General features: G+C 43.1%; 1 protein-coding gene across 1 annotated transcript in view; it reads right to left on the reverse strand.

Moving 5' to 3' along the window:
* Positions 1 to 2,754: 2,754 nt before the first annotated feature.
* LOC105939187 (protein tweety homolog 3) overlaps positions 2,755 to 27,763 on the reverse strand; it is a 43,545-nt gene continuing 18,536 nt past the window's right edge. The window contains exons 4-15 of the mRNA XM_012881260.3: positions 22,592 to 22,703; positions 22,276 to 22,496; positions 18,398 to 18,493; positions 18,191 to 18,263; positions 17,999 to 18,074; positions 17,363 to 17,418; positions 17,157 to 17,249; positions 15,656 to 15,748; positions 15,435 to 15,571; positions 10,555 to 10,725; positions 8,274 to 8,349; positions 2,755 to 3,973 (exon numbers count right to left, since the gene is read on the reverse strand). Of these exons, the coding sequence (XP_012736714.1) occupies positions 3,839 to 3,973; positions 8,274 to 8,349; positions 10,555 to 10,725; positions 15,435 to 15,571; positions 15,656 to 15,748; positions 17,157 to 17,249; positions 17,363 to 17,418; positions 17,999 to 18,074; positions 18,191 to 18,263; positions 18,398 to 18,493; positions 22,276 to 22,496; positions 22,592 to 22,703 (1,339 nt within the window). The 3' untranslated portion in view covers positions 2,755 to 3,838. The remainder of the gene's footprint in view (positions 3,974 to 8,273; positions 8,350 to 10,554; positions 10,726 to 15,434; positions 15,572 to 15,655; positions 15,749 to 17,156; positions 17,250 to 17,362; positions 17,419 to 17,998; positions 18,075 to 18,190; positions 18,264 to 18,397; positions 18,494 to 22,275; positions 22,497 to 22,591; positions 22,704 to 27,763) is intronic.

Here is a 27,763-nt window from a genome sequence, read left to right on the forward strand (position 1 = left end):
CCTTCGGGTGAGAAGCGGGTGAACGGTCAGGCCGTTGGTGGTGAAACCTACGATGGTGCGAATCAGTGCGAGGAGATCGTGCAGTTACGACAGCTCTTCATGTAAACACGACGAAATGACGGAAAGAGAGATTTTAAACGACGCCTCCATGTGTACGTGTGCCTATATAGTATGTATGAGTACTTTTAGGGCTTATCCGGACGCACTGATCGACCAGATCGTTAGCCAATCACGCCGCAGAAATGCCACACGCACAGATTCACGACTACATGTTTTGTTTTTTTATTTCTTTACACTGTACAGCGTTTTAGAGCAGGAGGAAAAAGCCAAGTAGCAGTGTCCCAGGCAGTGAGTTTGAATGCTCCGTCTCGTAAAAGTCGTCTCCCGCAGAATTTGTGCTTGAGTGGTCAAGAAAAATAAAAAAAAAAAGGTTATTGACAAAAGGTGCAAGGCAAGATAAAACCGTTAAAAAGAAAGAGGAAAGGTACAAGAATATAAAAGAAGGAAATGAAAAATACAGTTGGTCACAGTATCAAATCCTGAATATAAAGAAGAAGAAAATAAAACACACCACCTGATGTCCTTATAATCTTAACATAATACTCATTCTTTAGGTTCTGGGATGCAATTTCCACGTTTAACGGAAATGTTTTCACGTGTTTATCCTGTTTATACTTTCTGCGGTGCCTAGTATTCATTCCTCTTGAAACTTTTCCACATTTTATCACGTTTCAACCACAAACTTCTGTGTATTTTATTGGAACGTCATGTAATAGACCAACAGAATGTGAACTGACATAAAAAAAAAAATCCTTTTTTTTTTTTTTGCTAACAAAACCTGAAAAACATGGCCTGAATACGTATTTAACCCTCTATAAACAACATGCAGCACAACCAAGTGCTATCAGAAGTCTTCTAATTTGTAAATAGACTTTAAATTACTTGCGTTTTAAATACAGATGTATGATTGTAACGTTAGTGAAATAACAGCATCATGGAGGTCATTTAGACAAACGTGGTAGAAGGTGCTATTGTCAGATGAGATGTGAATTCAACATTACAGCCCGAAAGCAGAATGCAAAGTGGGTCAAAAATCACTGCAAATCGCCGTCTGTTCAATATTCCTATTGTTAAATGCGGCGGTGGCGGCATCATGCTGTGGGGATGCTCGTCGTCAGCAGGGACGGGGTCGTCCTGGAGGAAAACCTCCAAAAAAAGACTTGAGATTGAGGCAGAGGCTCAACCGCTGCAGGGGAGCAGGCTCGGCAAGATCCAAGCGTGTTCATGTGTTAAACAGGGTTCCCACACCTTGGTGAACATCAAATTCAAGGACCTTTCAAGGACTTTCCAGGACCAATTTCCTCAGATTCAAGGACCACACGTGGCAGCATTTACCTACTGTGACCGCTGAATAGGTTATTATATTTTAATACAATGCAAATTCAATAAAAGACTAAACGGCATAGAAGTTGTTGGGTCAGAAGCAATGCAAGAAAGTGGACTTAATTTATAGCCTACATTGATATTGATCATATTCATAGCCTACATTTATATCCACAGTACATGGATAAGCCATACTACATTACATATAAGATGTACATTAGCCTACCGTTTCATGGAATTTTATGGAAAAAAGTGCAGCATTGAGGTGTTCAGAATTATATCAATTTGTTTCACTTACTTTCATCTTTGATTAAGCTAGCTTTTGACTTCTGTTTAAAGTGCCACGGTTGCCAGAAAGCTGCTCAGAGATAGATTTAAATCATTCTCAGGCTTTTGTTACCTTTGTTAAAGACACAATTTCAGTGCATTTTACTAACCCTCCTCCTTTACCCGGGTTTGAGACCAGCAAAATGAACCATAAAGAGACACTATGGCGGAATAACAAATTTTTTCTTTTCAACTTTTTTTTAACATTTTCTTTTTTCCCTTGTGGTCCACTAAGGAGCCTACAAATCACGGTAAAACATGAACATGTGGCTGTGTGAATCAAATGCCGTTATTTATTTAAGATAAAATATTTCAAATTCAGTTAGTTATGATCAACCTGCGCCATCAATCCCGGCGCTTCATTTGCAGTCTGGACGCTGAGTCGCTGAGTTAGCAACGCTGCGTGAATGTAACCTATTGGATGCACGTAGGCCTAAACCGTAGCCTACCAACTAACGAAGACCGAACGTACTTTTGCAAATTAAAAGTCTGTGGAATCAAAATAATTTTAAAAGATCGTGTGGCAGTAAAATAATGACACATGAGTCGTCATCCATGTGAACTTTCAACCCCACAAAAAGATTAAAAGGACTTTCAAGGACAAGGTGTTTTTTGGGCTGTTTTCAAGAACTTTCAAGGGCCTTGAATTTATTTTTTCAGATTCACAAACTTTCAAGGATTTCAAGGACCCGTGGGAACCCTGGTTAAAATGTGCCAGACGGAGAGTTTGCCGTAAAGACTGCTGATCATAGAGCCTCCATACGGGCAAAGCTGAGGGGATTGGAGCTGGAATGGCAGCGAAAGGCGATTCTTTTTAAAAATGTTATTTGTAAGAAATCGTTTTCCTTCCACCTTACAACCATGTGCTACTTTGTGTTGGTCTGTCAGTTAAAACTAAATAAAATACACTGACGTTTGTGGTTATGACAGAAGCAAACGTGAAAACCTTCAAGGTGAATGACTTTGCGAGGCACTCTGTGTCCCTTATCACAATCCTAAAAGGGGAAAAAAAAAAAAAGGAAATAAACTTTTGTCCCTCTCTTGTTCCTGACCTTCTGAGACTTTGACAGCTTTAAATAGCACCTTACAAGTTTTAAATCGCAGATACGTGTCCGTCGGTACCCTCCTCAAGAGTCCGTCCTGCTCCCTTATCGCCGACGGCGGCGCGGGTAACGCTCCCTTTTCCAGTTTCCTTTCCCCTTTCTGAGTCCTCCGGAGGCAGTGGGAGATGAGAAGAGAATCAGGCATCCTTTGTTTTCATTTCTCAGTTTATTTGGCACAAGTCGAGCCTTTTTCGTGTCCGTGCTCTCCAGCTTCCACCTCCGTGATAAAAGCACTGCTGTGTGCGGCCGGTGCACGTAAACGAGACGTGGACGCGCCGCTTCAAGTCCTGAACGACGAGTCGAAGAGGGAATGTGTGTGTGTGGGGGGGGGGGGGTACAGCTAAGTTCCTATCTATTATCATGGCTTTCTGAGTCACTGGCTTGTTATTTATACACATGAGCGTTGGGTTCCTTTAGCCGCCAGCTTGCGCGTGTTTTGTGTAAGAGATACAGCGAAGAGTTTCCATGATGAACAGACGGCACGCCACGTAACCAGGAAGGATTAAAACGGTCTACTCTTCATGAAGTCAGAATAAAGCGTGTGTCGCGCTATTTACAGCTCTGTACAACGTGTGTGTGTGAGTGTGTGTGCATGTGTGTGTGTGTGTGTGTGTGTCAGCCAGCATGTTATTTGAACGTAAAAGTGTCCGGGAGATGGGGGGGGGGGGGGGGATTAATTGACCGGCGGGGACAGAGAGAACAGATCCTAGAGAAAAACAGAAGGAGGAACCGCCGGGGGAACCTGAGCTGACCCACAGCAGAGGTGGTGGAACCAGCAGCCGAAAGGTGGATCCGCAGAGGAGGAGGGGGGGGGGGGGGGGGGGGGAGACGTAGAAACATGGACCCTTTTAGACTGGATGTGTGGCTTCTGGTACCGTTTTAAAGAGATTCAGAGGACTTGGCGGTGTGGGGGGTCCTGCTGGAGCCGGGATGCGGGTAGCAGGAAGCTCCGGCCTGAGCGCGGTGTCGGGTCATGCTGCTGGCTGTGAGAAGACGGCTGAGGCAGTGCTGCGTTGGACTGGTCTCTAGTGGACTGAGGACTGTGGTCGGGCGGCGGGGTTGGGCCGGCTCGCGGGATCCAGTTGGTCGTTGGGAACCGAGCGGCGGTTCTGCTCCGGTCGGTTGGTGGCCAGGTACTTCGCTCTCATACTGGAGGTGTACTGGATGGAGAGAGGGGACAGAAGGAGAGGAAGAGGAAAGGAAGAGCAGGAGAGGAAAATGGTGAGAAGCAGGGAGGAAGGGACAGGAAGAGGAGAAGGGCACCGTGATGGAAATATTTCAACCTCTTTCGTACAACAGACGGATACATGAACAAAAAAAAAAAACAGCTGAATCCAGATATTTACATATTCTGTCTACAGAGAAAACACAACCTGCTTTTCTCACTCGCATTAAATCAGACGGAAACTTTCCCGTTTTAGCTCCGTTAGGATGAATGATCTACATTTGCTAAATGCCAGAATGATGAGAGATTCTCTCTGCAAAGGTAAAAGCTTACATGCACTGCGGTTACTATGCCTGCTGGGTACAGCTCGGACGATGATGTCATGGCTTTGCAGAACCTCAAATAGGTTAATTCAGACGGACTTCAATACAGGCACAAACCGTTTCCTTGTGTAACATCATGAAAAATATCCAAACAGATCAGCCATGATATGAGGAAGGTTTAGTTTCCAGATGAAATGTTTGTTCAGAGTGTCGCCACTGCGAGGCGAGCTCCATGCATCCCATCATTCAGGGAAGAAATGGGGTCTGCGTTCTAGCGGCTAACAACTTCTGCTAACGTGTGTGCAGCAACCCCGGCTGTAACGACCTGCATCACATCTGGAAAAAGGCGGAGACGCTACACTGCAAAAACGGAACTAAAAATAAGTAAACTTTTCTTAAAATTAGTGTACCTGTCCTTGATTTTAGCAGGTAAATAAGATGATCTGCCAATGGAATAAGATTTTTGCACTTAAAACAGGAACAATTCATCTCCATCGTCTCATTTCAAGTGCAGGATGTCTAATTATCTTATTTTAGGGGACAAAATACTCATTCAATTGGCAGATAATATAATCTACCTGCTCAAATCAAGGAAAAAAAAATACGAATTTTAAGAACATTTTACTTATTTTTAGGTCCGTTTTTGCAGTGTAACAAGCCTGAGAACGGCATCCTAAACGGGAACTACGGGGGTGGTGACCGTTCAGCTGCAGGAGGCGGCGCTGCACTTCACAAGATGTACGGCTTGGTAAGAAAATAACATTATGGGGAAATATTGAAGCAAAATCTGAGGTCATTTGTCACCAATGTGTCTTCCTACTGGACGACGACCCTAAGCACTTTGTTAGGATGACAAAGTCAGTGTTTTGGACTAGGCATCAAAAAGCCCTGGTCTCAGACCCATAGAAAGTTTGTTGGCAGAGTTAAAAAAAATAAAATAAAAAACAGGGTGTGTGATGAAGGAGGTCCAAATCCTGTCTCAGCTACACCAGTTCTGTTAAAAGTAATGGGGCCCAAAATAACAGCAAAAACCACCTGTGAGAAGTTTGTGTTTAAAGACCTCTGGGGTTGTTTTTTTTAAAGGCAATTCTACCAAACTCTGAGGAAATGCATGTAAGCTTCTGAATTTTGGGAATATAATAAGAAATTCTAGAAAAAAATAATAATACATCTCAAATTCTGGCTTTCAGCAAACATTTCTTTCCCCAATCCTAACCGAACTAAAACAGGAACATTTAATTTGGATTCCAGGTCATTCACTTTACACACAACTTATGTAAATATCCGATCAATTACACGTAGATGGGAAGATAACACACACGCACACGCACACAGGTCATGTGATCAGTCATTTGGACAGCCAGGATCTGATTACAACAGTCATCCGTTATTTAGCTGCTGATTAGAGCTACAAGATGTTATCACAGATCGGCGGATCGGGATTGGTTGGTAGTTAGTTCTCTACTTCTGATGTAGCGGGTTAGCCTGGTAGGAGTTAGTGCTCTCGTGTGATAGTTACAGTAGAAGGCTCTTGGGTTTCCACGCCACAGCAGAGGGCAGGAGATCAGCTCTGTCTGTGAAAAGAATGAGCTGTGGCCGCTTGTGGACGCTCTCGGCAGTGGAGGTGTGAGGGAGGGAGGTGGGGGGGGGTGTGGGGGGGGAGTGGCGGTGTGGCTGCTCGATGGTGAAAGGTGACGGTGGGGCACAGAAACAGCAGCAGACACATACACCTCGACCAGAAGATGTGCACACATAGACACAGTGTGGAACAGGAGGGAGGGAAAGCGGGACCTTTAAAGGTTTGGGCTCCAGGGGTGGAGTGGGGGGGTGGGGGGGTTTTGAAGAACCGTCAGAAATGACTGAGATTGAACGCGGTGTTCGGACAGGCGGCGCGGAGCAGAGGGTTCAGTCTGTCCACAGCGCCAGAATGCGGGACGTGAACAGCTGACGCACGGCGAGGTTTGCTCGTCAACAAATGGGCCCAGCAGCAGTCAGTAGGGCTGCATCTCATCCAAAACATCATCAAATCAGTTCAAAAAGTGAATCTCATTTAGAGCCACCAAGCACACTCTCATATATTTCAAGTGTTTCGTTTCGTCTTTTTGTTTTTTCAGGGTGCTTGCTCTTTTTCCAAATTAAAATTCCAGACTTTTTTAAAACTGATATTTTTTTTCCCAAGACCTTAACTTTATGTACTTGTATACTTGTGTGCCTACTGCCTACTTCATTGGTTGAGATTGTACAAACTGTTTATTAGAAATGTTAATTTTTATAGGCTAGTATTCAATGAACAAATGCATTATTCACAGTAAATTATGCTTTTACTGATGAAAACGTTTCAAAACATGAAAATCACAAGTACATGAATTTCACATCAAACAAGTGTTTGATTCCATTAGGCTAATACAGTACGTGACCAGTTAGTAAAATTATAGTTTTATAGCCTACCTTCCTATTTCTCATTTCACAATGCCTTTGAGCATACTGTAAAATTCTACCACACATTTTTTTCCCATACTTTATTAAGACTTTCACACAAAATTCAAGACTTTTCAAGGTCTGGTAAACAGTGTTTCAAAATTCCATACCTATTAAGACTTTCAAGACTTGCGCAAGCACCCTGTTTTTTTATATATTGGAATTTCCAGTTTTATCAAACCCCAATCTAAAAATCACATAAGACCAATAAAAACGACATTTAATACGCGTGTTAATGGCCTAGGAAGTCACGCTACATAAAGGTTACGCCGCATAAGAGTTTTTGCTAAAGAGGCCGGCTCCTCACGGGCTGCTGTGTACAAGCAGATTCATGGAAAGTTGGGTGGAAGGAGAAAGGGTGACTGAAAGAACAGGGATAAGCTTGGGGAGGATTGTGAAGCAAAGCCCGTTGAAGAATGTGAGGGAGATTCACTGGGCTGGGAGTCACTGGAGTCACTGCTTCAAGAGACAGTCCAGAACCGGACCCAGTGCTGTCAGAAGTGTCTTACCTGAGCGAAGGAGACTGGACCACTGACTGTTGCTCAGTGGTCCAAAATTTCCAGCATTGCCAGAATGACCAGTGCCTGCTTTATTGATCAGGGTATCACTGTAAATGGGTCAAACCATTTTAAAGAATCTAGAGTTTGTTGAGAAGATGAGAGCTCGCCTCACTGATGCAGTAATTCATGCAAATGGAGCTCTGATCAAGCATCCAATTCATATGCTGTCCAGGATATGGATATAATTTCCAGAAGGTTGTTGTAAAAAATGTTTTTTATTGGTCTTATGAGATACTGTAATTGTCTGTGTACAGGATGTTTGGGTGTTTGTTGTCTGCGAGCCTTAATAATCAAAAAAAATCAAAACAAACTCTTGAAATATATAAATTTAGTGTGCAATTAATCAATATAACATTAGATTCACATTTTGAAATGGAGCAACGGGACAAAAACTGTTTTTAATGATGTTCTAGTTTCTTGAGATGCACCTGAAGTTCATTTTAACTAAAAATGACACATATTTGTGGCTCGTCTACATTGGCTTTGCTACTGAACAGCAAAAATGTACGAATGTAGTCTGAAAAATGTTCATCACACCGCCGCTGACTTCAACCACCATACATCAGAAATAGAGGCCGACTTTGTGTCCAACGTGACACGATATAAGCAAATCCAAAGAGCGGACAAAGGGGCTTCTTTTTAAGCTCTAGTCATCACAGGCTGCCAAAATGACCCTTGCAAAGCTGAACCATGATCACACTCTAGTTTGAGCAAAAAAATGACACTTAAAGGGATGTAGGGAGAGACCACTACCCTCCAATATCCACACATAGCATGTTGTCGGACAACAGGGATGGGCGACAATGTGCCCCCTTGCAAATCCATACAACGAGTAAACCACTACATCTCTGTTGGTTTTCAATGTGCTCCAGCTGTGCTGTGGGTATTGGAAGACAGCAGAAGGGAGAGTGTGATCTAGAAAGTGTGCACTTACAGAGGGTGGAGGGGACTCCCTGCCAATCAAGGGGGTGTTCTCACACCGGGGGTTCTGAAAGTTTGCGTTCTGGCTCCTGCATTGTAAAATAAGAGGTTACTGCATGAGGTCACCCTGTCGCTGAGCTCTAATCTGCTCGTCGTGACTCTGACTATTGCCCTCTGATAAATTATCCCAGCTATAGAGGAAACGGGGACCCTCCGCTTGGCAATGTATAATAGTTCATAAACAAAGCACAAAAATGTATTATTTCCTAACAAGTAAAAAAGTAGAAACAAAATGGGAGGAGCCACAGGACATGAACCATATACAGATTCATTTAACATCCAGCATCCAGATTGCTACTTAAAAAGTAAAATAAAGGTTTCTCTTAAAGCCCTTTTGATCAATAAGTGGGCAATAAATAGTGCCGTGAAAAGAGTAACACCTCTTTGAACCGTTAACATTTCATCACGTTACAAGAACAAACATCTATATGTATATTATTGGGATTTTTTGTGACTGAAAAACACTAAGTAACGTAAATGTGTGAAGTAGAAGAAAAAAATATACATGTTTTATGTTTATTTTTCTTTCACAAAAATATTGGTGTGCATTTTTGTTGGCCTCCTTGAATCAGATACCCCTAAATAAAGTCCAGGACAACAAACAGCATCTGTTGACAGGATAACTAGAGGTAAAGCAATCTACTAACTGTCCTCATTAAGACACTGGGGAGAAAAAAATAAAATAAAGCAATTGTTGAACGTAAGTCATAAGTCCTGTTTGCAGTTTGTCGTGTGGCAGACACAGTAAGCATGAAGGATGGAGCTCTGGTCAAATGAGGTCAACGTTGTAGACGTTTTTGGCCTGAAGGGAAAACACTAAGTCAGGCAGAAAACTAACATTGCATGCCTAACACACAATCCTGGCCGTGAAACAGAGACGTAGCAACCTCATGCCTGGGAGATTTCTCTTTTGTTCAGGGAAGCTGGTCGGATTTACTGGAAAATTGAAGCAACATAATACAGGACAGTAGTGTAAGAAAACCTGATACAGGTTGCAGAAGACATCAGACTGGGGCCAGCAGGACAACTGCCCTAAACGCCCGGTTAGAGCTACAATGAGACGGTTTAAATCAAAGCTCATTCAATGGTGAAACTAACCTGGTCAGAGTCCGGACCTAAGACCAGCTGAGAATCTTGGAAAGCTGACTGAGTTTAAGCTATTTTGGAATAAGAAAAAGTCTCAGTCTCCAGAAGTGGAAAGCTGGTAGAAACCAGATTTACAGCGGTAATTAAAAATGCACTTCAATAAAATTCCAAAAAAAGTAAAAAACAAAGCAACTGGACTTGTTTTCCGTAGTTGAAGACGTATCGCTTCCTCTCCAGGAAGCTTTCTCAATTCAAAAAGTCTGGAGTAATGTGGAGTACCAAGCTTTATACTACTGCCCAAACAAAGGCATTGCTTGTAGTATAAAGCTTGGTACTGCACATTACTCCAGACTTTTTAAATTGAGAAAGCTTCCTGGAGAGGAAGTGATACGTCTTCAACTACGGAAAACAAGTCCAGTTGTTTTGTTTTTTACTTTTTTTGGAATGACCATGACCTGGATGACAGAGAATCTTCACCAGCACTTCAATAAAATATTGACTCTGGGTAGCAGAATGCACTTTGTTTCATTAGTAAAGCCCTGTATCAATCTCATTTCACCACACACCTGCTTTCTCCACTGTGTTGTTTTATCACGCAAAATCCCATTAAAACACATTCCAACTCGTAGTTGCAACGTGACAAAATGTGAGAAAGAACAGCTTTGAAAGGCACTGTGAACAAAAGCAAGCCAGTGTATTTATCCCACCACTTATTTACTGCCTGTTTTGGGCTTTGCAGTTAAAACGCTGCGCTTGATTAGCTTAAAAAGCACCAGCAGAACAAAGGCTTTTAAGAAGGTCTTGGTTGTTCTGCTCTGAGCAAAGAAACTAGTCCTATGGCAACAACTAACAGCATGCAAGGTGACGTAATTAACTTATTTCATTCGTCTGGTTTACTGAAAATATTGTGGGCATGAACAGGCAGGCCGGCTATGAGAGGAAGTATGTGTTTATCGTTCTCCAACAGGAGATCTAGTCGGGGGGAGGTTTCTACGACACACTGACAGGTTTGTCACTAGAGCACGCTAAAGCCGGGAATACGTCTACGTTGTGTGGCCTGGGTCACACAGGGTAAAGCATCGACTGCCTATATGGCACGCAGTGTATTGGTCCTGCTAGCCTCTAGCTAGCGGTGGGTGCTAACTCACATGTATTCAGTGACGGGGGCATTGCTGACAGTGTGGGCTGTGGCGGGCAGGCTAGCTTCGCTACCGTAGCTGGAGCCACAGCTGTAGAGACTGGGCATGTGAACGCGGTACAGGTTATCGTGCACGCCGCGTGAGGCACCCGACTCGTCTTCTCCGTCCTCGTCATCCGTCCTTCGATTGGTCAGGTTAAGAGCAGGGCACGAGAGGGCGTGATGGACAAGGAGGGGGGGGAAAGAGGTAGAGGGGAGGGAGATCCGAGAGAGACAACAGAGCATAAACAAGTGGTTGAAGAGGAGGTTAGGTGAGGGAAGGTGAACTTAAGAGATCTCCAAACACAAACGCCCAGCTGAGGCCGTGCCTCGAGCAGCTGAACGAGAACCAGCATTTATCCAGAAAGCAAAGAAACGTGAAGGCTGCACGTTTGCGTCTTAGAAAAGCTTTCATTCATTCAAACTGTATAAACATAATATCCTTAAAGATAACCATGCTGTCATTGTTTGCATGCGGGCTGTTATAGAGATAGAGGTGTCGCTGCTGTTATTTAAAAGCTAATAATTCACACTGTCCAAAAAGAATCATACTCCAGATAGGGCTGGGCGATAAGTCAAATATATTTCATGCAGCGGGACAAGCTTTGTTCCACTTGAATACTGTGAATATTGTATGTGATTTGATGGGAGCTACAGTTTTATCAATTCTCCTAAATGCGTCAGCCACTCTCCCAGAGCATCATTGCAAAACCACAACTAAGTAATTGGTAAAAAAGGAAGCTTCTAACAAAAGCTTCAGGAAGAGATAGAAGACTGCAGGTTGTGGGCTGAGGCACACAGACTCAAGGAGACATCTTGGCACCGTACAGAGCAGCTGCTGTTGTTGGAATGACAACTAAGGAGCACAGCAGATTTGGTCTTATGCTCAAGAAGAGGAAATCAACAAAGGGGTCAGATAAGAACTTTGTAATTACTAATACCTGCTACGGGTGAGTAACTTGATCACAGGATAAAACGGCTATTCTTCCGGTCTCTGTGCCGCTGTATTTAGCTGTGTCAGAGTTCATCTGGAACAATTATGTGACTCATCCCATCCTAAATGTTAAATGTGACCTATTCTGATTCCTTTCAAAAATGTTATGATTGGTCTATGTGCTATATAAAACATGTTCATTACTTTTTTTGCACAAAATCATTATCAGATAATGAGATTTCACCTCCTCAGTTTCACCTATTGTGAGCTCCTTTCAGAATAAGCTATTTTAGGGCTCTGTCACTTTTATGCAAATAAGATGTAGCTGGCCACGCCCCCAACTCAATGTTTACACTCGCACTTTATATACTTGAACACAGCTGCATACAGATGCACAATAGTACAACAGTGCATGCTTTACTCTGGGATACTTTGAAGACGGTTCCAGAGCTACAGTGAAAGCCACATTTCTGTTAAACTATCCTGTTACATCTTTTCAACTGCCTAGAAACATCTTCCTGTGAGTGTTATATTGTTATTAAGTTTGTGTAAGATACTCTAAGAGGCATTTTGGACTGTTTAGGTTGGAAGAATCTGATGAAACAAATAAGACGCTAATAGTGCTAACGTCCCTGTGGCATTTTCAGTGCAAATTAGCATCATGCTAACCGTTAGCTGTTTGTGTAGAGACTGTCCTGTTATATCTTCTCAACTGCATAGAAACATCTATCTGTGAGTGTTCTGCTTTTTAAAAGTGTTGGTTTGTGCAAGATACTTCAAGGAGGCATTTTGGTTGTTTTAGTACGATGACCAGACGTCCCAGATTTCAGGGGACAGTCCCTGTTTTTGATGACCTGTCCCCGGAAATGTCCCCGATTTCAGTTTATCATGATGGAGTAAAAGTTTAGCCCAGCAAGCGGTATTTAACCAGTCCTGCTGCGATCCCAGGTCTGTGCGTCGTCATCGCCCCCCCACCACTTAACAAAATCAAAGATGTCCCCAGTTATCATTACAGAAGTCTGGTCACCCTATGTTTTAGGTCGGAAGACGCAAATAGTGCTAGCGTCCCTATGAGATTTTCAGTGCAAATTAGCATCACGCTAACCATTAGCTGACTTTGTCTTTTCAACTGTAGTTAAGTGTGACGGGGTTATATGCACATTTTCCGGCATGCATTAATGCCAAAGTTAAGTTGCGTATGTAATTTATTGAAATAATAATTATAACTTCAATGTAAGATGTAATAGAAAACTAATGTGTTAAATATATTCAGTTTTATATTCAGTTTTATATTCAGTTTTACTACGTCCCAATCGGCAGTGCCTGCCAATTGGGACGTAGTAATCGGGAGGTTTTAAAAATGGCTAATTTTCCAGATACCAACAAAAACCTTTACTGACAGCCAAAAAAAAAAAAAAAAAAACAGCTATATATTTTATAGTGCTAGGACTGTTTCTGGACGCAGTAGAGATGCAAATGAAGGTTTGTTTTTTTCATAATATGTCATAACAGGTATTCTTGGGTGCCATCTAAGTTCTGTAATATTGTACTATATCTATTTTAAACCTGAACCTACGAGTCCAACCAAACATGGCACACTACTTACATTCAAATTGCTAGTAACTGAGCTTTGGTCTGACTTTTGTGCTCAGCTCTAAAGTGTGAGCTGTTGCCATTTAGTTCTGTTTTCTGCACGTTTGGGGTGTCTATAACTGTCCAGGTCAGTTGCCTCAGATCTCTCTGTGACGTCTGTGTAACGGTCAGAAGGATTTTTCTTCATATCAAAACATCAGTTGCTGCATGTTTGTTGCAAACACATCCACATGTCTGTTTAGTTCCCCTTTTTCAGGCATCTGGATTTAGATCAGTTAACATCTGTCATACAAAGAACAATCTGGACAGGATTATTTTAGATTGAAAACTGATCCTTTGAATCACATTTTACAATCAGCAATGTCTTCATTTCACTAAACTCCAAACACTATTAATTGTAATTATTTGGACAGCATCTAACCTAGTTTAGGGTCCTTGGGTTCAGTTTAAAACCCGAATGAAAACAAATCTAGTGGCAATTTATAAAAAAGGTATGAATATGGGTCTTTTTGATTTCAGAATGACAGACGTTCATCTGTGTAAACCTTCTGAAAACCACAATGATTGATGGGTAGGAGAAAAACTAGAGGTTGTGACGTGGCAAAACAAAATAAAGGTAATCTAAATACAAAACAATATAACAAGCCCTTTACATTTCCAGAAATTCTGATTTTCAGCCTTTAGACAAAGGAATGAGATACGATGTCTGGAAACAAAAAACTTTTTTATCCATTTTCAATTCTAATTTTCCCACCTTTGTATAGGAACCCTGTATATAACACACGCTGCCATAAATCCCTAATGTATAGTTGTAATTTTCAAGTACTATCGCCCAGCCCTAAGTACAAGAAGGTTTGGTTTATTTCACATAATTTGTGCATTTTTTATGTGCTCCATAGAAAGTAAATCAAAAGGATCAGGAAAAAAAGGAGATAATATGGCTGAACTGAGCAAACCATTTTCAGACATAAAAATGGTTAAATAAATGTAAAAAAAAAAAAAAAAAACAGCCAGCAACGGAACAAAATGAGGCATTAAAAAAGATATGTGCTGATTTGGAAGTTGGATCTCTGGCTGCAGTGCTGAAAAAATGTGAGAAACTGAACACTGACGTCAAAAACTCTTTCTTGGCCTTAGTAGCTCTTCTTCTTCTGTTGGTTCCATAATAACACCGTTATCCCATGTGTTAAAGAGATAAAAATGGATGGAGCTCTATTTAGATTAGTTTACGCAGAAAATGAGGATAATGAGATGTCTTGCCACCAGATGGTGGTGTTCTGCCCATTCAATTAAATGGACGGTCCAGCCTGTGATTCTGCACAGTTCTGGCCATTCTTGTTAAATCCAGATGCAGACATAAACTCCTGCTCATTCCTGCTGGGCCATACATCTGTGTTGCTTTTGAGCCGAACCCAACAGAGAAGCGCACAACCACGACTAGCCTGCCGGAGCTGTGTTATAACAGGAGTGAAATCCATCACTGCATGCTGCACCGACTGCGATGCTGAATCGTCATCTGATCGTAGGGTTTTCCACTTATCCCAATGTGCATCATCATTTGCTGAAGCCCCGAAGCATTTCCAAATCAGGACAGGGTGGGGTGGGGCAGAGAAGAAGGGGGGAGGAACAGAAGGAAGAAGTGGGGCAAAGGGGAAAAAATAAAATAAAATGTGTGGTGACATACTGTCCGACACAACATGGGTGCTCCGAGTCCAAAGAAAATGAGCCGTACAAACAAACAAACAAACAAACAAACCATCAGTCGAACTAGCAGTGATGAGGACAGAGAGTAACAGAAGAAGAAAATAAATAAATGCAGAGACAGGCAGAGAGAGGTATGGCCGGATACAACAGTTTGGGAGGCGAATACACCCAAAGCAATGACATGCATGGGCACTGAGGAGATCCTGTTTGAGGCTTTCTGCATTGCAGTAACTCGTTAGAGCGAGAAATGTGTGAGTATTTAGAGAACAGGTTAACCAAAGACGAGGGTTTAGGGATGGAAGGCGTAGCTGCGTGTCGTGTATGTGGGTTTTCCATTGCGGCATTTGCCTTGACTCAGCTCTGCCGTCGTTCCGCTGCAGATGGGATCGCCTAAATGTTGGTTGGATCAGCTGCTTCTAAAGCTGATGCAGTCAGAGCAAAAAAAAATAAAAACTACGTACAAATTAATATTAGATTAATGTGTACGTCTGTTATCTTAGTTTCCCCAGCCTCTTTATCCAGCTGCAGACCATCTTTGCAGAATGAGTCAAGCTGCTTTGCCCGATGGAAAAGTCTCATACCGGCGTGAGAGGAGCTCTGGAGGAGCGCGTGTGTGTTACCTCTTCCTCGGCCAGGTGTGTGGCACGCTGCACACGATGGAAGAGAACATCAGCGCGGTGACGAAGGAGAACAGAACCAGGTAGATGACACCTTCTACCCCATCGTAACACAGCCCGGTCAACGCCTGGACGTAGTCCTTTAAAACAGGACGGGGGGAGAACCGTCAGCTGGGAGGCGGCGCTCTGACTTCTGCCGTCGAACGCGGCGCGTCGTGACTCACCATGTGTAGGCTGCGGCAGTCCACCAGGGCGGTCAGCTGGTGGAGACCAACCTCGGTGGAATTCAGCACCGACTGGATCTGCTCAAGGCTCTCCTGCACACGACAAGCCAGCGTTATTCACGTGGAGCAGACTTCCTGCTTCACATGCACGCTCAAAACTGAAATGCATACACGACGCCGCCTTGCAAAAGTATTTATACTCTCATTTTGTCACGTTCCAAACACAACCTTCAACATATTTTCGTGGGATTTTTAGGGCGGAACAAGATAAAGTCTCGTCCAGAGCCTCCAGAGTAGGTTGAACTTCACTCCTTGGTCTTTGTGATGCTAATGTTCTCTAACAAACCTCCGAGGCCTGGAGGTCCTCTCAAGACATTTAGTTGTACTGGATTTCATTTTGCAGGATCACGATAAAGGGTCTGAAAACACTGCAAAAAACAGAATTAAAAATAAGTAAAAGTTTCTTGAAATGAGTGTATTTGTCCTTGATTTGAGCAGGTAAATAAGATTATCTGCCAATGGAATGAGTATTTTTACCCCTAAAATCAAATGATTAGATATACTGCACTTGAAATAAATTGATGGAGATGAGTTCTTTCTATTTTAAGTTCACAAATCTTATTCCATTGGCAGATTATATTATTTGCCTACTCAAATAAAGTACTAATACACTAATTTCAAGAAAATTTTAACTTATTTTAGTTCTGTTTTTACAGTGAATAAATGCACCCCCACCTTTCCAGATGTAAAGTTTAATTAAAAATGAAAAACCAATGGTGTCCTACTTCGTGCTGCTCTGTCATATAAAACCCTCATGGAGGTGTGTGATTGAAGTTCAAGGGATGTGAATCCATTTCCAATGCACTGTAAGTTAGGAGAGTGCGATAAATCGATTTAATCGATTAATTCGTATTTACAATTTTTTTAGGATTTAATTTTTGGAAAATCAAGATTTTTTAGCCAATGAACTCATTAGGCTTCCATGAAGAGAATAGCAGCAACGCTGAATATACGTTAAGGAATATATATTGTCAAAATGTTTTAAAGAGGAAACGTTTTTACCATAATACAAGACATTTTAATGTACTCATTTACTTATTTTTTTTTTAAGTCAGTTTGAAGTTACACAAGTAAAGTGAAGCCTGTTCTCAGCTCATTGTGTAAAACCACTCATTAGCAGCAAACATTTTGCTATATTTTCATTGTTTACAACGGCAGGGTCGCCATCTTGTTTTACCAACATGTTTCACAGCTTGTATTTAGTAGCACTTTGAATTCAGGTCAACTCCCAGACGAAACGCTTGACATAAAAGCAAGTATTTCAAATTATTTCTTTAATATCTTCTTTGTGAAACAGAGAGGAGGAAAACAACAAACAAAAAACTATTAATCGGATTTGGCTTAATAAAAATCTGAGATTTTATTTTTAACCCATCGCCCAGGCCTACTGTAAATATGTGGGTCAGAGGCCCACAGATCACTGCACTGTAAGCACACGCACCTTGGCAGTGGCATAATCCCGTGTCGCAGATCTCAGCAGTTCGGCCACGTCATCCTGCATCTCCACCAAAGCTTTGTGACTCCCTGACAGCCTCTGCAAGACCAACAGCGAAGGGAGTTTAAAGTAGAAAGAAAATTAGAAAATAGAGAAAAATCTATATCACTTCAAGACTGTTAGAAATATCTGCAACATTAAGACATTTTTACCTGCTGGAAAGGGTTGACTTTCCCAGAGCTGCACCTCAGGTAATACTGCAGGATATCTAGCAAGGCACCCATAGATCCAGATCAGTACAATACTATGACATACATGTGAAATATGCACTTTAATAACAAAAGAAAAAAAAAAGGTCAACTGTGCATTCAATTGGATTTTATCTGTCTTTGATCTCTCTGCTGAGGCATGTTTTCTGGTTTTACCCAGCAGTTGGTTGAAGGCGCATCTATATGTGTGTTTTATTTGGCCAGCATGTGTGCAGAAACACCTCAACAGACAACGGCACTCATTAGCTGTGTGGAAAAGGGGAAGTGAACCAAACAGAGGAGAAAGCCTGACAAAAAGAAAGATGGAAAAAGGGCAAAGAAATCAGCTCAGATCGGCTCGGGATTCTTGCTGTAATGCCTCGGAGACGAGCGGGAGGGAGACAGGGTTGCTGATGCACAGCAAGAGCTTCTAGATACCCGGGTGTCAATCAAACGCGATCCCTCTGGATGTGCTCAGCCGCACACAAACGCGTGCGCGGCACCCGCTTTCTAAAAATAGGAGTCGACCTGACGCGCGTTTGCTTCGTCGTTTGCGAACGGCCCGCCGTAAACCGGCCCACAATGTTCCCGTCCGCGTACCTTGATCAATGACGGCGTTTTCTTTGGTCACGCTGGTGATGTAGGTGTCTGGAGAGACGCAGAAGTCGCTGGCTGACTGTAAGAAGGGGAGGACACGCGTCAGAAGGCGGGCTAGAGGGAACACGCTCGCTCCGGCAGCGGGCAGCGATTACGTCACTGCGGAGCCCGGCCGTGTTGCTATGGGTAACTTACAGCAGCGACCGCCAGCTCGATGCCCAGAGAAGCCCAGCTGATTATCAGAGTCAAGACCCCAAGGAAGCACACCCTGGAGGATGAGGGGAGGAAAAAAAGAAAAATCTCTTAAAAGCAGGACATAAACTCACTGACCGTTTTAGAAGATAACGTTTTCAGAAGACAGGAGGGGTTTGTGGGGGGGGGGGGTGACGCAACAGCACGTACCCAATCAGAGTGCCCCGAGAGTTGCGAATGAGACCAAAGAGCACCAGCAGACAAATGAGAACATCAAACAGCAGCAGACCGAGGTAGCCCAGCCACCTGCCAGAAAACAGACACATAATTATTATTATGCCTCAAAAAACAGATTTCAAGACCTGAAACTGGGAAAATACAAAAGCCTGAACAGTGTTTGAGCAATTAAAGAAAAACATACTCTTAAAATATAGAGAAATTCTTGCTTACACTAATCAGGCAAAACATTATGACCATGAACAGGTGACAGGGAGAACCCTGATTATCACTTCACCGTGTCTACTTAGAGCAGGGGTTCTCAACCTTTTGCAAGCTGGGCCCCCCCAAAGCTGGTTCGTTGCAGTTGGGGCCCCAGTGCCCCCCGCCCAGATCCCCCATCCCCCCGCCCCACCGCGCCCCACTCTACCTTGCATAGCACCAGACTTCTAATGTGAGCTTGCAGGCATTATTATTATTATTATTATTATTATTATTATTATTATTATTATTATTATGAGTAGTATAGGCCTATCACCATTACTAGGCTATTGCTATATAATTGTGAGGTTACATGCTTTTTTTTGTTATTATTATTATTATTATTATTATTATTATTATTATTATCATCAGTAGGCCTATCACCATTACTAGGCTATTGCTATATAATTGTGAGGTTACATGCTTTTTTTGTTTTGTTATTATTATTATTATCATCATCATCATCATCATCAGTAGGCCTATCATCATTACTAGGCTATTGCTATAATTGGCAGTAGCACCAGACTTCTAATGTGAGCTTGCAGGCATTATTATTATTATTATTATTATTATTATTATGAGTAGTATATGCCTATCATTATTACAAGGCTATTGCTATATAATTATGAGGTTACATGCTTTATTGTTGTTGTTATTATTATTATTATTATTATTATTATTATTATTATTATTATTATCATCAGTTGGCCTATTATCATTACTAGTCTAACTCTTGGACTGAACGTATTTTTTGCCAGATGCATTCAAATAGTCACCAGAGTAAAGAAATGTATATTATATGTGAATTATGTGCGCCGTTTGGAAGTAATTTTGATAAAACTTGCTGTATAAGCGAAAGAGCACGAACGTTCTGCATTCGGGTTGTTCCGGAATGCGACGTCACAAACAGAACTAGTACCGTGCATCAGCCTGCAAATACTACGTCTTTTGCTACCGATTTGTTCAATTTTATTAATAACTCTTACTCTACGTACAAAAAAATAAATAAAAAAAATGTCTGATACATCTTCAAACTCCCCCTCAAGCATCGGCGACTCAGATAAGGAATATATATATACGAAGAAACGGAGTTTGAACAAGGTGAACCTGAGGAGACTATATCTAACGCTGCCCCATAGAGCCCATGCTCCATTGTAAGTACCCCTCACAATCCTCGCTTGGGAAGTGTGAATTGTATAAAACACTTTTGTCACTGCTGGCAATCCAGTCCTTTTGCGTTTCTTTTACGAATGTATCCCATTTCTTTCGGACCTTTTAATCATTCGGCCAAGTATGTAGCGCTACTTTCTGGCCTGCACTAGACCGCGGTGAAGTTGGCTTGACATGGACATTCAAGCTCCGCGGAGTCAGCAGAGCGTCTTGAGAAACAAAAATCAAATCAGATTTATTGACGGTCCCACCGCGTATGGGAGAAGGGAGCAGCTGAGACACGCTAGCCGAAATCGGAGTCCTTCAACCGGATCAACCGTGAGCTAGATCCCGCTGACTCCGCGGAGGTTGAATGTCCAATGTCAAGCTAACTTCACCGCGGTCTGCACTACAGCTGCTAACTACGGCGATTTTTTTTAATATACATACATGTACAATGTATGCAAACCCTCTGGCATGAGTCTGTGAAAAGGATTAATAGGACAAAAACACCGAAATAATCCTAAGTGAACAATGTTTGTTTAAACCTACCGGGCGGCTCGTTCTCTTTGCTGAAGCGCTGTGTGTCTGCTGTGTGTCCGCTTTCTGATGTTAAACAAACATGTCTGAACGTCCATCCATCCATTTTCTGACACGCTTAATCCCTCATGGGGTCGCGGGGGTTGCTGGTGTCTATGTCCCGATATAAAATAATTCTTAGCCGTCCAGTGGGTTCATGGTTCCATGCTCTCTCATGTGTATTGCCTGCCGTGTTTATAAGGCAGCTAAGCTACTAGCTATGTCGCCGTACAAGCCTTGGCCAGCATTTCACAGACTCCCTCCGTCCCTTCAGGCTTTTGCTGTATAAATCTGGCAATATGATACCATCAACCATCAACTTACTCTTAAAACGATCTTGTGAAACGTTATCTAAAGAAGAAAAATATGCCGAGAACTCGTTAGCTTCCTTCCAGTCCGGCGCGCATGCGCGAAAAACCCGGATGAAAACCGCTTATCACCTGCATTTGCGCTCACTATCGACAAAACAATCAAATTTGTTCAAAACTTTTTTTTTTAAATCAGTCCAAACACATTTTAATTTGTATTCAGGAGTTATGTATATACAAAACTTTAACTTTTTATGAAAGTAGTTTAGTGATAAAAAAAAAAGTGCAAATTTTTTTTTTCCAGTTTTTTTCCACTCCCATCCTGTAGCCTACTCGCGCCCCCCCGGGAGAGTGTCGGCGCCCCCCCGGGGGGGCGCGCCCCACCGGTTGAGAACCACTGACTTAGAGGGTGGGATACATCAGGCAGGAAAAATGTGCAAACGTAAGGATTTGAATGAGTTTGACGATCACCATCTTAAGGGTTGGGCCGTGTGGCCGAAGCTGGATAGACGATCTAGTGTAGCTCAATTGCTGAGGAGGACAACGCTGGTTCTTTTAGAAAGGTGTCAGAATACACAGTGAGTCACAGTGTTTCCAGTCAGGTTGCCCATGCTGAGCCCTGTACATCGTCTTCTTTTGCATCCCGTTGACGGTCTGGTGGGTATTCTTGGGTGCCTCCATCACCGTGGATGTTATTTTCATACCTACCCCCCACCTAAGCATGCAGACCATGTACAACATGTCATGAGAACCATATTCCCCGCGGTTTATTGAATAATCTTCCCTGCCCACAGAGCAAAAAGAATTCAGAAACGCCCTAAGGTGCACAATGACTAGTTTGAGATGTTGACTTCGCCTCCTGGATCCGACCAAGCAGCTGTGTTGCATGCTGGACAACAGGAACATAAAGGATGTGCTGCTGACATCTCCGTACCCCGTATCCCAGCATGCCTTAACGGATCAGGGCCGCTCCGGCAGAAGAAAGTAAACCGACACAGTAAGAAGGCCGGGACACATTTCAGAGCTTCTAACGGACCTGAGCAAGCCACGCAGTATGAATCGACGTGATATAATCTCCTGTCACGCCGCGCGATGACGCGTCGTGTCAAAAGGTACGACAGCGGCATCAGTCCAACGAGAAAGGATGTTAACGTGCTTATTATGAGAAACGGTGCTGAAGACAGGGAGCGGAGACAGCTGCTGAAGCACTCCTGGGTAAAAAGAGGGCAGAAAACATAAAAGACACAGCAGCGGTCACCCTGCCTGTTTTTTATAGAAGGTTTCTGACCCCGCTTGATATTTATCATAGTCTGCCTTTGGTTGCTGAAGAACTAAAGTGATCCCAAGCGCAGCTTTCCCACTCAACGACCACACATCACTGATTTAAGCTCACAATCAGACCGAAGATTTAGTCTGAACCCGGCTTCAGCGAGGGGGTCATAATGTTTAGCCTGGTTAGTGCATGTTTTATTAAGTAAATTAAGTGGATTCATGATTGTGAACCAATGCCATCGTGTGCATTAATCACTGGAGCTGAACTCTGCTCAGGTGAAACAAACCTGCGGCCACACTGACCTGTAAAAGTCAAAGGCTTCTGTTTTTTGGGCCAAGTCCTCCAGGGAGACATCGGTGTTGGACCAGAACGGCACGTCGACCATCAGCCTCACCAGCTCGTCTAGCTGCCCCTGCAGCTTTTGGACGATGGCCACGTAGTCCGTCTGGTCCTGGAAGGCCGTCTCCAACTGGGCCAGGTTCTCCTCCACGGTCTGGTTTAAGGCCAGGGCGTTGTCTGACACCTGCAAACAAACCGGAACAACGTTCAACCAAGTCAGGTTCTGTTCCGGTTTTTTTAGGGGGAAAACGTGTCGTTCTCTCTCGGGAGGAGGCTCACCAGCTTCTCCACGCCGGACACGGTGCGGTTGGCGTGACGAAGGGAGTACGCCAGGCGGCTAGCTCCGTCGCTCGACTCCCCGTTTCCGTAGAATCCGACGGCGATTCCAGCACTGGACGAAAACGGGAGCAGACAAAATCTTAGTTTTACACAAATCTACTCACACAGACACACAAACTAAAAAAAAAAAAAACACTTGTTTATAACTCATGTACTGTAGAGCATGACCCTGCTGCCATCAGACTTTACAATACCACTGCACTTTAACCTGGCGTAATAACACTGTAATAACTGTGCAATAACTATTTAATACACTGTGCAATAATCCTGTACACTGGAACAACTTGTGCAATAACTATGTGATATTTTATTTTTCTTTCCATCCACTGTATATATCTGGATGTACTGTATATACCTCATGCTCCTTTTCCTCCTTTGTGCACCTTCTGTTGCTTATCTTATAAGTAAATCTCTCCATTGTGAGATCAATAAAGTTCTATGTTAACTTATGAGGTCATGCTCTGCAGGGCAGTTCATCCGTTAACCACCAGAAAGCAGCACTGAGTTTTCAGATTTCACCCTAAAGCCTCAGGCATTCGCAGCACTACCAGGGATGATCCCCCCCCCCGCCCCCCCGCACAATAATTGGGTCACCAGACCACGGATAATGTGGCCTCAGCCCACATTTAAACAACACATGCAACAATATTTGGGGTTCTTCACTTACAGCCTTCTCCCTACACATCACCAACAACGCAGACCCAGTTTGCTGTTTTTTTTATTTTTTGCTGCATCTAATCCATCCCTCCCCGACTCACCCTCCTCTAACCTCGTTATGCTTTTATAACCCCCCCCCCCCCTTAATAGCCCCCACTCTGCCCTTCTTTTGTTTGCTTTATGTTCACACGACTCTACTGTACACGTCTGCAGGCGAGCGGCAGACGGATATGAAGAGATAAATTTGTGGCCAATTCATTCAGGCTCATTAGATATTTAATAGCTCCGTCATACGTCTGTCTTTACGATGTACATATATCGTCGGGTGTCTGCGTCTGCAAGAGGCTTTTGCTCCGTGTGCCGATGAACTCAAGAGCCATTAACCATCATCTGCCGCTTCTGCTTGGTAATTCGTTTCCTGTTTCCAACCAGTTTTCCGTCCTTCTCCTTCCTCTCAGTTCAGGTTTTTCGTCTGCCGGGTTTAAAGGCTGCTGGTGCCGTCTTTGAGATTCAGGCTGCAGCTTTAAATTGTTGGAAAAACGATCGATTTGCGGTTTAAATCTAAACATCTACGTGAAACAACCTGCAGAGAAAAAAAAACAACAACACACGTGCGTCAAAGGAACCAAGAGCAAGTGGGTTCTGAACGATGCTGGAAACGCAGAGCTCCGTTTTATTCTCTGCGTCAGTCCGTTTAAGCTGAGATGAGCTGAAAGTGCGCCGCGGCGTCAAAGCGTGCCGAGATGGACCCCGACGGACGAGCTGGACGAGCGGCAGGAATAAAAAAACTCCGTATAATGACTTCTACGTCCAAAACAGACTGAGTCATCTGAGTCCTAAAAGCGTGCTGAATTAGCAGCAAACAAACAGAGCGCACAAACACAATGCAGCAAACAGAGACACGACATAACAGAGCAGACGGCTGAATAGCTGCTCAGAATATCATCAGCAGCCAGAGATGCACCGATCAGGCTTTCCAGCCAAGAATCCATTTTCCTGGAGGTCTGAGCTGCTGATTGGGATTTTCAACAACGTCAATTAAATTGTTTTTAACAACAATAACAACACATGAGGGCAAAATGTCCTTTAATAGAAGCAGGAGTTTACAATCCCACAGAAAAATCAAGGGATTACAATAATATCCCCATCCATGCATCAAAACATACAGATTTCTCCTATTTAATTTAAATAAACTCTAAAAAGTAAAGTAATTATCATTTATGTCTCTAAAACAAATGTAATAAATACACCAATGAAATTACTGCAGCAATTATTTGTTTAAATGTGTTGTTTTTTTTTAAACAGAAAACATTTCTTTCTGTTGTTTTTATTCTAGCGGACATTTTTAATAATCAGATGTGCCGGTTCTGTTTTCACGTAGCCCGGCCCGTTTGGGTCCGACACAAATGAAGGAAGTCCACGTGTTGTCGGCCCGCAGCCAAAAATAGGATATGATGTCACGTTCAATGGTGGACAAAGAAGCGCACGCACGCTCTTCAGCACACGGGAGGATAAGCGACGAAAAGCGGGCCCGAATGTTCTGATCCATATCAAACGCTCAGTTAGAATATTATAACAAATCACGAAGTATTGAAAATCTACAAAAAAAAAAAAAAAAAAAAACCCTCTCCCCCGCCGTCACACACTGAAAGCGCCCCGCGATTGTATAATTCATTTCTCGTCTCCGCATCAAATCTGCTGCTGTCTCCATGGCAACCTTTCTAGGCCATGGAGAGGGCCGAAACCGAGAGAAATAATAAATAAAGGCTGAAAGCGATGGCGAAGTGGTTGGGGAGGAGAAGTGCAAAGCTTAGAAGTAGAAATCAGACGATGGCAGCTGGAAGAGGAAGAGATTCCTGGCCGACACGGAGGTCAGCGCCCGCTCTGCTGCTCGGGTCAAAGTCCAGAATTTAACAGACTTCCCCCCAATTACAGCGCCTTGATTTGGGTTTCACAACAAATGGTGGAAATGAATGTTTTACATTTAGACACGTACCCATGCCTGCTTTCAGTAAACCTGATATTTCTCAGTAGTGGATCAAGTGATTTAAATACATTTGAGTATAATTATTAAAAATGAACGCCTTGAAGAGAAATGAAACCAAAACATTTAATTCCTACTTTAGTGTTTTCCATGGAAAAAAAGCAAAGTTTCTAAAAAAATAAACAGTTTCAGTGGAGTATAACTATGACATGACACAGAGACCCGTTTCCTTCGGCCTGGACACGGACCCACTCCTCGCAGTGAGAGGAAGAGCAAAGGAGGTGAAACAATAATCCAAAGCTCCCTGATAGGGCACCGCAGGAATGAGTGACATGTCGGGGGTCCACCAGGTCTCCATAATAATTACCTGTTAAACGCGTTAACATGTGGAAACATGTTTTTTGCACAGATCAGACTAAGTAAGCTAATGTGAGCCAAACAAGTGAACTCTGGCCCGCCCGAGTCTCTCAGAAAGGATCCCTGGTCTGGTTTGTTTACAGCAGGAGAGAAAATGACTTCCTGGAGAAGCAAAGAGACAAAGTGAACCGGAATCATGTCTCCAGGGCTTATGAATTATAATCATATTATATGATTGTAATTCATAAGACATCATTTCGGGGAGTATTTAAACGTTTTCAGATCACATGTATTAGATGTGATCTAAAAAATTCTCAGTTGGTAACCTCTGTAATCTCAGCCTCATGTCACAGGCCCTTCCTTTCTGCCTTGCTTATGGCAGCACGTTTTAACAATTAATAGCAAGGGATGATCTTTACACCCAATTTAGGGAGTTTCCCCTACCTTCCCAGTGTACGCCCTACGCAAAGCCGGGCGTACACTGTACAATGTTTTCAATCGTTGTACTTAGATAGAACCGCAGGGTTTAAAGGTTCACTGCTCTTTGTTCTTACAGGGTACGGCCCAACGCTCTGACGCGACATGACTGCTCACACTGTACGTCGGACTCAGCCCTGTAGAGGGATGGCGCTCCTGGGACTTGTCTATCCCGAAGCCCAATGTCAACAGTAGAAGAAGAAAAAGATGGAAGTGTCGATGCTCACTGTTAAATATGAGGCTCACTAGAACGAAACGAGCTGCCTTGGCAATCCTACGAGTTGTTTTCGTCTGAGAAGAAGAATTCCCTTGTTTGCACGTGCTCAGTGCGCGAGGTTGGGGGAAATCGGCTCGTAGCTCTGCTTCAACAGCAGGAGGCGCTCACGATCGCTTACGAGGGCCGACTGAATTTTAGACATGTTTGATTTTCATCCGACCGTACGATTCCTGATCGGGAGGTGGTCGTGAGAGGCGAATCGCCCCTCGTTACCCCCCCACCGCATACTACAGGAAACCTGATCCAAATAATTCTCGCACGACTGAAGAATCGGCCAAAAAGGGCAACAAAAAAAAATAAATCGTACAGTGTGCGCCCGGCGAAGGAGAGGAACAGTCAAAGATCGCTCCTAGTGGCGTCCGAGCTGCACGGACAGGGTTAATGACACAAAGTACCATCAGCAGAGCTTCCAAAGCTGTAAGCTGCTCATTCTATTACAAAGCATTGTTCTACAGAGAAAACCTACATCCTGGCATTCATGTGGAAGAACTGACCCATTTCTGTGACTCAAAAACAGTTCACACATACAACACTCCTCCTCTGTGATAACCCCCCACCCCACATCTCAGCTTTTCAGTCAGCTGCACAACGTTAGAACAATTCTGATTGTTTCCAAACCAGATCGCATTCCACATGTGCAGTTTGGCCGTCCTGGAGGCACAGCCTTGTGCTTCCTTTCTTCTCTTTGTCTCCCGTATGTTTCTGGATGGAAGTGTCGGCCTCCCAAACTATACACCCAGAGAACTGGCCCTGCTGTGTTTAGACAAATAATAGACGTGGGCCTGAGTGACGACTAATCTGAAGTCCGCTGTCAGTAATTAGCCGTGTAAACAGAAGCCCCACAGAAAAGGAGCCCCGCCCGCCCTGAAGGCACGAGCCGCTAAGTCACGCTGATTAACCTACGTTGGTAAGGATTAAGATGAATTGGACACCTAGGACCACCCAGCCGGCGCTGCAGCGTGTGCCATGGCGACAGAGCGGAGGTTTAAACCTCCTGAAATGGATACTTTAGGAGAAATTATTTAAATTTTATTTATATAGCCACATTAAATATTGCAGGACACAATCAACTGCACCGAGTGGGCTGAAGGTTTAAACAATAGCAGCAATCAGAAGATACACTCTGACTGCCAGGAAAAATTAACAGTTTATTAAACACATTGCTGCATTTCCATAATTTCTAGCTAAATTTTGGTGAGGATTACATTTTATCAATTAAATTGTATTTATATAGCGCCAATTCATGAAACATGTCATCTCAAGGCACTTTCCAAAGTCAAATTCAATCAGATTATACAGATTGGTAAAAAAAGTTTCCTTTCTAAGGAAACCCAGTAGATTGCATCAAGTCTTGATAAGC

This window comes from Fundulus heteroclitus, chromosome 5 (assembly GCF_011125445.2).
Source record: "Fundulus heteroclitus isolate FHET01 chromosome 5, MU-UCD_Fhet_4.1, whole genome shotgun sequence".
Taxonomy (NCBI): domain Eukaryota; kingdom Metazoa; phylum Chordata; class Actinopteri; order Cyprinodontiformes; family Fundulidae; genus Fundulus; species Fundulus heteroclitus.